Source organism: Dromiciops gliroides, chromosome 5 (assembly GCF_019393635.1).
Source record: "Dromiciops gliroides isolate mDroGli1 chromosome 5, mDroGli1.pri, whole genome shotgun sequence".
In the NCBI taxonomy this organism is placed as follows: Eukaryota; Metazoa; Chordata; class Mammalia; order Microbiotheria; family Microbiotheriidae; genus Dromiciops; species Dromiciops gliroides.
The window spans coordinates 254,554,109-254,566,371 of NC_057865.1; the positions used below are offsets into that span (position 1 = coordinate 254,554,109).

General features: G+C 37.8%; 1 protein-coding gene across 1 annotated transcript in view; it reads left to right on the plus strand.

The window, feature by feature from the left end:
- OTOGL (otogelin like) overlaps positions 1 to 12,263 on the plus strand; it is a 201,962-nt gene that overhangs the window by 103,132 nt on the left and 86,567 nt on the right. The window contains 5 exon segments of the mRNA XM_043968164.1: positions 175 to 321; positions 5,858 to 5,977; positions 8,128 to 8,244; positions 8,622 to 8,775; positions 9,790 to 9,816. Coding sequence (XP_043824099.1) covers positions 175 to 321; positions 5,858 to 5,977; positions 8,128 to 8,244; positions 8,622 to 8,775; positions 9,790 to 9,816 — 565 coding nt within the window.

Consider the following 12,263-nt stretch of genomic DNA (forward strand, 5'->3'; position numbering starts at 1 on the left):
AGAGCTTGAAAGAGATCTTATTTTATATTTTTCGCACACCCCAGTAATATATGTAGAACAAAAGAGACGACCAACAGATACTTGTTCACTTTTTGTGTGAAAGTAATTGAGGCTTACTTTTCTGTTATGGGTAACATGGAATTGATCTTTTTATTCAAATGTTCTTTGCCTCAGAAACGGTCAGGCTTCTTGGAAAATAAACCGACATACCAGCTTTGGAAGGCTGGGTACTATGCTGTGGTACACTTTCCAGAGAAAGACATCACGATTCTTTGGGATAAGAAGACAACCATACATATCAAAGTTGGATCGCAGTGGAAGGTCGGCCAAAATTTGACATGTCATTGAGATATTTTGGGGAGGGGTTGGGGACTTGAACCTCCTTTAAAAAAAAATCAGTTTAAGAAAGTTCTAGTGTGAAAACTCCCAATACTGATGCCTATTAACAAGTAACTGATGTGTGATTTATAGTCTTAGAGACTTGACTAAGATGCTGTGAGGGATCAGCTGATTTGCCCAAAGTTACACAGTGAAAATGTGTCAGGGGAAGGAATTGAATCCATCTGACTGCAACTGACCTTCTAGCCTTTCTTCCACACTGCCCTTCTCTATTTGAGATAAAGGAAGTAAAATGAAATTTTTGATGTTTTGATTAAACTTTTTTGATGTTCCATGACTTACACTGAAGCTTTCCAATGTCTCAGCCTGTCCTGGAGCTGACCCGAGGCTCTCAAAGGCTATGCCAGCAGAGCACAAGTTCTAAATTCCTCTGGCAGAACCAACCAAGCTGGAAAGACTTCAAGTATCAGCCCAGCAAGAGACTGTGCATCTATCATCCAGAGGACCAGCATAACTACATTGGGAGAAGCTTGTCACTACTTTGGCTCAGGGGAAAAGGAATTTTTGGCCACAACAACTGTTGAAAATTATCTATCAGGTCATGGTGGGGTTGAGACCTCCGTCACTGGAGGGTGTACCCACAGCAAAGAAACCACAGATGTTTGATGTAGTGAAGGAAGAAGATATTGCTTAGGGTCAAAATAATTCATGTTTTTCCTCATGGATATTTTCTTAAAGTCTACAGTTATCTATTAAATCAATTATTGTTAGGGTTGTTGGTTTCTAAACTTGAAAAATTTAGCAACAAAAGTTCTTTACCTGGGTAGATAGACTTTTTTTTTATACAAACACATATATACATACATGCACACACACAATACATACATGCACATACATGTATACAGACACATTGTATGTGTATATTTATGTATATATTATCGCTATCTTAGCTAGCATTTATATAGTTCTTTATGGTTGGTAAAACACTTTTATAAATTTTATCTTAGGGGGGCAGGTAGGTGGCGCAGTAGATAAAGCACCAGTCCTGGATTCAGGAAGACCTGAGTTCAAATCCAGTCTCAGACACTTGATACTTATTAGCTGTCACTTAACCCTCATTGCCCCGGAAGAAAAAAAAAACACACCAAAAAATACAAAAACAAAAACAAATTATCTTGGTTTTTCCTTACAGCAGTTCTTGGAGGTAGGTGCTGTTATTTCTGTTTTACACATGAGGAAACTGAGGATGAGTGACTTGCCCAGGGTCATAGAGCTAGCAAGTGCCTGAGGTTGTATTTGAACCAAAGTTTTTCTGACTCTAGATCTGGGGATCTATCCATTGGGCCACTGGCTGCCTAAGCATTTACTATATGCTAGTCACTCTGTTAACAAGTGAGGATTTGGATACAAGCAAAACTAAAGGACGTCCCTACCCTTAACCTTCTAATGAGTGTTATTATTCAGTCATTTCAGTTGTGACTATTTGTGACCCCATTTGGGGTTTTCTTGGCTAAGATACTGGAGTGGTTTGCCATTTCCTTCTCCAGCTCATTTTGCAGATGAGAAAACTGAGGCAAATAGAGTTAAGTGACTTCCCCAGGTTCACATAGCTAGTAAGTATCTGAGGCTGGATTTGAACTCGGGTCTTCCTTACTCCAGGCCCAGTGCTCTATCCACTGTACCCCTTACCAGCCCCTTTCTAATGGATAAAGGTAATGCAAAAAAGACAGTTGGAAAGCAAGGGAAGTAGGCTATGGTAGGTAAGGTCAAAAAGTCTAGAAAATCAGGATTGTTGCTGGGAGAGAAGTAAGTTTGGATGGCTGAAGTATTCATAAAGTAGTGGTCCCAGGCAAGAACTTTTCAATTAGAGGAAGGGCCACAAGGGCAGAGGCATTATTAGAGAGAGAGGGGTGGGGGAGAGAGATAGATGGCTATTGTTGTGCAGATAGAAGCACTCAGAAAAGTGACACAAATGTGTGACCTAGGATCTGTGAACTTTAAAAAAATGGGTAACTATATATCTCTCCATGGAATTGTTTTTCCTTGTAATCTTGTGTATTTTATTTTATGTATTTAAAAATGTTATACTAAGAAGAGGTCTATTAGGCTTCACCAAGCTACCAAAGGATTCCATGATGCAGAGAAGTTCAGAATCTTTGTACTAGAATATATTATGGAAATCTGTGAAGTAGAGAGATATTCTGGTTGTATCAGCATGAGAGGTAGAACGAGTGTAGTAGATAGAACAGTGCCCTTGTAGGCAGGAAGAAATGGATTCAAATACTACCTTAGATACTTACTAGTGGCGAGACTGTGGTCAAGTAACTTAATTTCTCTGTGCCTAAGTTTCCTTATCTATAAATAGGTAATATTTTGATGGCCTCTAAGTCCTTCAGTCAGTCAACAAGCTTTATTTATTTATTTATTTTTTGGTGAGGCAATTGGGGTTAAGTGACTTGCCTGGAGTCACACAGCTAGTAAGTGTTAGGTGTCTGAATCTGGATTTGAACTCAGGTCCTCCTGAATCCAGGGCTCGTGCTCTATCCACTGCGCCACCTAGCTGCCCCTAGTCAATAAGCTTTTAATGAGGACCTACTCTCTGCCAGACAGTGGTCTAAGTGCTGGGGATACAAAGAAAAGCAAAAGACAGTTCCTGTCATCTGATAAGAGACAACATGCTAGCAACTATAGACAAACAAGCCACAGACATGATAAACAAGTAGGTAAATCAATAAAATAAATGGGAGAAATAGGAAATAATAGAGGAAAGGCATTAAAATTAAGAGGGATGTGGGGCATCTGGTGGCGCAGTGGATAAAGCACTAGCCCTGGATTCAGGAGGACCTGAGTTCAAATCCAGGCTCAGATACGTGACACTCACTAGCTGTGTGACCTTGGGCAAGTCACTTCACCCCCATTGCCCCACAAAATAAATAAAATAAAATAAAATACAGAGGGATGGGCAAAGGTTTCTTAGAGAAGGTAAGAATTAAGTTGTGACTTGAAGTAAGCCAGGAAATGGTGATAAGGAGGGAGGTCAGTATAAATGTTCAGATTCAGGAGCTGAAGTGTCTTATTCATGGACCAGCAGCGAGGCCAGTGTCACTGGATGGGGGCATCAGGTGTAAAAAGACAGGAAAGGGGGGAAGCTAGGCGGCACAGTGGATAGAGCACCAGTCCTGGATTCAGGAGGACCTGAGTCCGGCCTCAGACACTTGATACTTACTAGCTGTGTGACCTTGGGCAAGTCACTTAACCCCAACTGCCTCACCTCCCCCCCAAAAAAAGATGCAATAAAAGACAGGAAAGGTAGGGGCAGGTCCAGGTTATGAAACACCAAATAGATGATTTTGTCTTTGTTCCTGGAGGTGATAGGGAGCCATTGGAATTTATTGTGCCAAGGCACTAATATGCTTGGCCCTGCCCTTTAGGGAAATCACTGTGGTGGCTGAGGGAAGAATGGACTCGAGTGGGTAGAGACAGGCAGGCAGACCACCCATCGAGATATTCCAAAATGCCAGGCATGAAGAGAGGAGAGCCTGCAACAGTGTGGTGTGCCAGTATCGAAGGAAAGAAGGGAACCCAATCAGAGATGTTACTAAGGCAAAATAAGTAGGCCAAGAGATGATGAGATGAAGATCACGCCAAGGTTGCAAACCTGGGGCAATGGGAAGGTTCAACAACTTCCTTCAACAGTAAGAGGGAAGTTTGGAAGTGGGGAAAGTTTTAGTGGGGGAAAGATAATTTTGGACATGTTGAATTTAATATATCTAATTGGATATCCATTTTGAGATGTCTGAGAGGGAGTTGGAGATGAGATTGGAGGGTAGCAGAGAGGTTAGAACTGGATACGTAAGTTTGTAAATCATCAGTGTAGTCATGATATTTGGGTCTGGGGAGCTGAAAAGGTTACCAAGAGGCCCAGGACATAGCTCCATGGGACATTCATGGTTAGTAGGCATGATCTGAATGAAGATCCAACAAAGGAGACTGGAGAGTGGTTCAATAGATAAGAAAAGAACTAGGAAACCCAGAAAGAAAAGACTATCAAAGGAAAACGGGTGATCAACAGTGGCAAAGCTTCTAGAGAAGTCAAGAGGGTGATAATTAAAAATAGGTCATTTGACAATGACGATATCATTGGCAACTTTGGAGAGAGAAGTTCTGGTTCATTGACGAGGTAGGAAGCCAGGTTATTGAGAGTAAGGAAGAGAATGAGAGGAAAGAACATGGAGGCACCTATTATAGATAGCCTTCTTAAGGAGTTTAGCCACAAAAGCACAAAGAACATGGGATGAGAGTGAGGATGGAAGGGTGAAATGAGGGCTTTTCAGCATGGAAACATGAGCATGTTTGTAGTTAGTAAAGTAGAGGCCAGTAGGAGACAGGAGCAAGATGAAGATAAGTGAGAGAGTGAGCATGACTGATGGAACAATCTGCCAGAAGAGATGGGGATCAAATGGGATCACTTGTTCAGGTAGAGGAGTTTGCCTTGAAGAAGGGCTACCTCTTCACACGAGAAGAGTGAGGGAGGAAGTAGTCATAGAAGGCAACTGAGTGATGTGAGGTGAACAGAGGGAGCTCTTGGTGAATGGCCTCTATTTTTTCAGTAAAATATGAGGGTAGGGAGACCCATAGAAAGACTGACAAGGGATGAAAAGGTTTAGATTGAACTACTGTGGAGAGTGGGAGAGTGGGTTGTTCAAGGAGGTATAGAAGCATTGCCTACCAACAGTGAGAGCCCTGTTAATGATACATAACTTCTTTTTTTATTATTTTAACCACAGACACACTGTCCCATGACATGGATGATAAGTTGGGCTTTGTGGCGGTAGTTGTTATTGTTATTGCAATACCCAGTTTATTTAGAGTAAAGAATTAGGGCACAAATCCTCAAGTACTTTAAAAAATTTAAAATTATTCATTTTCATTTTGGACTTAATGAATACCAAGTAGAACAGGCAGTTTCACATGTAGAAGAACAAAGAGAAGAGGATTGTACATGAATCTGTAAATCTGTATCATATCCAGCTTGCTTTTATTTTCAAAGTAGCTTTAAAAACCATTCTGTTTATATGGCTTTCTGGCCTTCCTTTTGTATTCTTTTCTGAACTTTTATAAAAGATTCTTCAAGGACCCTCTCTTCTTTTGTCTTTTCCTTCCTGGCCTTCCTTTTATCCTCTGCATTTAAAAAATGATGCCCCTATGATCCTCTTTTTTGCTACTGTATTGCTGTCACCTCTCAACTTTCCACTCTCCACACAAGCCCTTAAAAGACTGTTTTCCTTCTCTCCTCCTCTCGAGCAAAATTTGTCATTCTAGTTTTGCGTTGATTTGTAGTAAAACTTAATAAAAATATACAGCAACGATATTCCTAGCAGAGCATTTTTATTGATATATGACTGCTGTGGAGATACTGAACTCAAAATATTTTTAAATGTATGAACAATTTTTAATGAATCTTATTTTACAAACGAGTTTAACAGGATCGAATGAGAAACTTCTGCTAATTCTTTAGGGAAGACTTGGAGGCTTGTGTGGAAACTTTGACAAATGTACTTCAAATGATATGACTACATCTAACAACATGGAAGTGAGAAATGCTCAGGTGTTTGGAGAAAGTTGGACAATAGGACAGGTAAGTTAAATGTTCAAACTTTTAAAAAAATATACAGCAAAAAAATTATACAGCAAGACTTCATCATTAAGAACTGCCACTCTGGGGCAGCTAGGTGGTGCAGTGGAGTCAGGAGTACCTGAGTTCAAATCCGACCTCAGATGCGTAACACTTACTAGCTGTGTGACCCTGGGCAAGTCACTTAACCCCAATTGCCTCACTAAAAAACAAAAAACAAAAAAAACACTGCCATTCTACGAAAATGAATTTAGGATGACCCCTCTGCACCTGTATTCTGTAAGGAGGGTGCTATTGGTATCTCACAGTGGACTTGAATAACACACCAGCTCTATGGAAGGATTAGATAGCTTCTAAGGTTCCTTCCAGCTCTACATTTATAATACTATGAGAAATAAACCAATGAGTAGAATTGATGCTTAATGTGGGAAGTAGAAGAAGTGAGTTACCCATGATCACACTGGTAGTAAGGATGACAGGGAGAATTTGAATCTAGGTTCTCAGACTCCACAGCCATTGTTCTTTCTACCATACTATAGTGCCCATTACTCTCTAGAGGCAGAAACATTTGTTTCCATCAATCTTGGTGCTCTTTTAAAAAGTAATAGAAAACATCTGCTTTTTTTTTTTTGGAGAAATATCTCAATTATTTCTACAGGATGCATCATAACTTCCTTTAGGTGGTCTTAAGTGACTTCATTTTTTATTTGTGTTTTTATAATGCTTACAGAAATGATTTTAATATCTTTAATTTTTTATATATTTTGTTTTCATGTTGCTTACATTTTCACTTCCACTTTCCGTTCCATATAACAAAGATTATTTTTAAAAGAAGAAGAAAAAACCATCAAAATTCACAAGTACCTTAAAAATATGAATATATAAATAATGTTTCATAGCTGTGGACCTCCCACTTGTGTAAAGGAGGTGTGGGAGGTCTTTTCTTATATCTCTAAATATCTTATTTTGGTCATGATTGAAAAATTAATAGTAATAGAGAAGTTTGGATGAGGGATGGGCTTAGGAAGAAATATAATAAGTTCTATTTTGGATATGTTGAGTTTGAGATGCCTCCTTTACATACAAGTAGTGCCGTCTAGCCAGTAATTGGCTATGTGGGAATGAGGTTTAGAAGAGAGATTAAGACTACAAATATGTATTGGGGAGTCATCTTCAAGATGATATTTTAATCTATAGGCATTTATGAGATAGCCAAAAGAAAGAGTGTAGAAATAGAAGAGGTCTTAGTACAGAGTCTGGGGGTATGATGATCCAGCAACGGACACTGGTCAGAAGGTAGAAGGAAAACGGAAAACCAAGGGAAGAGAAAAAAAGGAAGAGAAGATAATTAAAGGAAGAAGAGAGTGTCTATTAGGAGGGTGTGATCAAGGTCTCTCAAGGTCCAGAAATAAATAATGGGGAAAGGCAGTTGGATTTAGAAGTAGACATAGATCTCTAAGGTACTTTCCCCTTTGAGATTCTATGATTTTGTATCATAAATACAAGCAAAGCACACCAAGTGTTTTAGGGGAAGCCTCTTTAACATCAAGAGAATATACGAGGGGCAGCTAGGTGGCACAGTGGATAAAGCACCGGCCCTGGATTCAGGAGTACCTTAGTTCAAATGCAGCCTCAGACATTTGACACTTACTAGCTGTGTGACCTTGGGCAAGTCACTTAACCCCCATGGCCCCTCAAAAAAAAAAAGAGAGAGAATATACTAGATATAGTGTTTGAATATAAGATGGGGAGATGTCTTGGAGACTAAAGTTTTGGGCCCCAGAATCATCATTCTACCTTTTAGTAGACTTTCCCCAATAACACTGTCTATGAATTTCCTTATTCTTTCAGATAAAATAATACACAAATATCCCACTTCTTTTTTCCCCTCAAAATTCTAGAAATTGGTTAGTTGGTAGTTATACTTTTATGATTATCAGGGGTTAGCAGAATGCATGGCACATAGTAGGTGTGCAATAAATATTGATTTCCTAATTCCAAATTATTTATGAATTATATTACATATTGCATATATATATATAAAACATCTTTAGTCTTGATTATAATTATATCTTGCTAAACAAGTACCTTTCTGTTGTGCAATTCTCAACACATTTACAAACAATCTGCTTCTTTTTTCTCTTTTCCAACAGTGTGAAAACCCAAATGAGACCGTCAGGCCCTGTGAGGCATATCAAAATAAGTTTCCTTATGCCAAGAAAGAATGCTCAATTCTGTACAGTGATATTTTTGCCCCCTGCCGAAATGTGGTAAAGGAATATTTTGTTAAATTTCAGAATTGCTGAATCTCTAACACTAATATGATTAGGACAAATATTTTATCTATGAAATGGTGTCATTTAAATTTCCAGTCTCTCCCCCTAGGTCCTCCTCCTTTATTAGTTTTCAGTATTGTTTTAAAAAAAAAAAAAGTCTTTGGTTGATCTTAGGTTCTAGGATGCTGATATCAGCATAATTCTCTAGGTGGCAGTGTTAAGCTAATAATAAATCTTTTAAAAGCATGGACTTAAATTTTCTTTTAAAATGTAACACATTATTCAGTATTTAAAAACTATTAACCATATCCACAGCAGTGTTTGATATTAAATTCATTTTCAAAATTATTGTCATTCTCTTCTCTGTATAGATTGATGTGACTTCCTTTGTCAAAAACTGTCATACAGACACATGCAATTGTAACCTCGGTGGGGACTGTGAATGCCTTTGTTCAAGTATAGCTGCTTACGCTTACAAATGTTGTCAGGAGGGGGTCTCAGTTCACTGGAGAGGCCCTATTTGTGGTGAGTCCTCAGCCTAGAATGCATCAAAGAGCACCTTGTTTGGTTGATATGAGTCATTGAAACAGCTTCCCTAATTTACAATTAAAATTCTAATTAATCATATAATTAAGCTAATATACTTATATTAGATAATGATTTATAATTACAAAATTAATATAACATAATGCTCCTTAATTAAGGCAACCCAATCTTTTCATCCCATTTATGAGGGAGAGCGTTTGAAGGGTGTCAAGAAGTTGTACAAACATGTGACTTTTAGAATTTTATTTTTGTTTGTATTTGGCTGTCACCATGTTTAACATGATATCAATTACTTATATATTAAAAAAAAAAAAACCTTCAGGGATGTGATTTATCATCCCAATCTTCTCACTCATTTATGAAGCTTTGCTTTTCTGACTACAAGTTTGTTTTTCAAACCTCAGCCTGAGTTCATTGCCAGCCCAGAATCTTTGTACTTATTATTCTACTTGTGTAGGAGGTAAGTCAGTTGAAGCACACTTAATGATTTTGAGTTTTAGGGTGACATTTTTAAATTGGGAACACACGGTTTCCCACCTGTTAATGAACTCTCAGGGAAATCTTGCAATGAATTAAGATGTACTATAGTCAGAGAATCTTCATGGATCAAAGTGAGTTGCCAATTTATAGTAGCTGACATTAATACAGAACTTTACATTTTACAAAAGGCTTTACCTAAATTATCTCATTTGATCCTCGCTATAACCCAATGAAGTAGATACTACAGATTTTATTAACTTCATTCTGCAGATCAGGCAACTGAGACTGAGAGATTTAACAGACTTACTCTTCCTGCTCATGTCATAGGTGATGTTGTCAAATTCCATGTCAACCGTGCAGTTTGTTATCCCATATTATCTCTTAGTTGTCATGTTCTTTACATCGTTACTGACAAAATTAGGTTTTATTTTGCTTGGGATTGAGATTAGGATTGGTTTCATTTTCTATAGTTTAAAATTCATACTTTTTTCTTTCTTCCTTTTTTTATTTTAGCACTTGATTGTGAATCCTACAACCAAGGTATGTGACCTTTTTTATCCATAAAGAATGCCATTGTATTTCAGTAAATACATTCTCATGTGACAATCCTTTGAATTACTTGAATTAGGAGAAAAGAACTATTTATCTTGTATGATTTAACTTAACGAGAGCTTTTAATTACCAAAATCTATCCATTTCTTCAATTCTGAGATCATGAGATTTAAAACTCTGAGGAGTGTAAAGATTTTCTCCAGTTTCCTCATTTTACAAGTGAAGAAATTAAGATTTAGAGAAGGGAAATGACTTGCCTAAAGTCACAAACATTTGTTTTCCTGTGATTTTTCCTTTTCATAGATATTTGTCTTCTAAATGGTGGAGATGATTAAACTATTTGTTCTTTGAATGTTGATATATCATAAGTTAAGGAATACTTTTTTATCAATGTAGCAGGACCTGAAAACTCTATATTAAAAGTCTGTATTGGGGCAGCTCGGTGGCACAGTGGATAGAGCACCGGCCCTGGAGTCAGGAGGACCTGAGTTCAAATCCGGTCTCAGACACTTAACACTTCCTAGCTGTGTGACCCTGGGCAAGTCACTTAACCCCAATTGCCTCACCAAAAAAAAAAAAAGTCTGTCTTTTGCCATTAGCATCTTTTGTTCGACAGCCATAGAAAGATAAAAAAAAATCATTAACTTTATTCAACGTACAATAGGATACTAACATGTTGTGGTTGGTTGGTTGGTTGATTATTGGTGTCCTTTGTTCTCCAAGAGGACCAAGATGACATCACTATGTCAAGGTTGGGTGTGTCCCGCTGTGGCCAATCAGACCAATACAGGCTCAAAAGGCTCCGTCACAGGTTGGGCACAGATAGTCCACGTGAACATTTGGAGTGGAGATGTTTCTAAATCTGCGTATTTCACATTTCTTTTGAGCTACTGCAATTCTGCTTCATTCACAAAGCACAGTGCCTTCTTTGATGAGGGAATGCCATGCTGGGTAGTCCTTTTTTTGTGTTTTGTTTTGTGGGGCAATGAGGGCTAGGTGACTTGCCCAGGGTCACGCAGGTAGTAAGTGTCAAGTGTCTGAATCTGGAATTTAACTCAGGTCCCGCTGAATCCAGAGCCAGTGTTTTATCCACTGTGCCACCTAGCTGCCCCAGGGTAGTCCTTTGCCAGTGTGTCCCATGTCACACAATCGATTCCAAAGTTCTTCAGAGAGATCTTGAGGGTGTAGTATGAGAGATACCAGAATACAAAATGGTATTAGAACCATCAAGGTCCCTCAAGGTCCATTAGCAGAAACACTCATTTACAGTTGGAAAACTGGAACCATGAATTTTCATTGTTTGAGGTTTTGATATTTTTATTTTCATACTTATTTTGATGTTATTTTATATGTAACTATATAATCATAACTATATATATATAAACCACATTCACAAAGACTAAAGAAAAAGACATGAAGTTGATCAGTTCTGATCTAGCTCTGTTTTCTGTTCACACTGTGTTCTCTTCTCTAATCAGAAAGCTCTGTTCCTTCCCTTTCCTGTTTTTTCCATTTTTAAATTTGTGTTCTGTTATTATGTTGGTGTATGGAGAGCTTGATAAGAAAACTCTCAATGCATATCAGCAACTGTAAACATTCAAGAGTTGTTTGGAGGCACTGAAAAGTTAAGTCAATTGCCCAAGGTCACATAGTTTGTGTCAAAGACAAAACTAGAATCCAGGTTTTCCCGACTCCAAGGCTTCCTCTCTAGCTACTTTGCTAGGCTCACTTAATTATATTTCAAAAATCCCATTTGAGCTCTGTTCATTCTGACAGTATTCTTATAGGCCCTTGACACTTTTGTCCTTGGTTATATGTAAATTTTTAAAAAATCTTTTAAATGTATCCTTTAAATCTCCCTTAGAGAACTCCCAGATACATTGTTATCTTTAGATGAATTTCCTTTTTAAAAGGAAATTTTCTTTGCAATATGTTTATATTATAAAAATTTTCATTTGTGCCTCTTGCTTTCCTGACACTTCCAAATTCTTATGCAGCAACAGAATCACTCTTTGAATTAGATGTATACATATATAGTTCTTTTATACTTATTCACATTTAAAGATATATTTTATTTTACTGAAATTGTCATTATCTTTTGTTTTTATGCAGTATTAGTTTCTCAATATTTCTTTCTATCCTTCATTCTCCAGTAAGTCTTATCTTGTTTAATAATTGCAATTACTCCAGGGCTCAGAGAGATGTTTTGTGCTCTCATCTTCTTTATTAAGGATAACTCCCAGCTTCATATCCAGGCACACAGGATCATATAGGGGCCTGGTCTCCAATTAGGGGGACTAGACTCCTTTTCTCTCAGGGAAAGTGTTTGGCTCATATCAAGCGTGTCCTCAAAAGTGGAAAGTAGAAAAGTACTCTGTATAAAGTATGAATCAAGTATGGGACAGTTATTTATTCACTTCACACAAAAGAAGTGC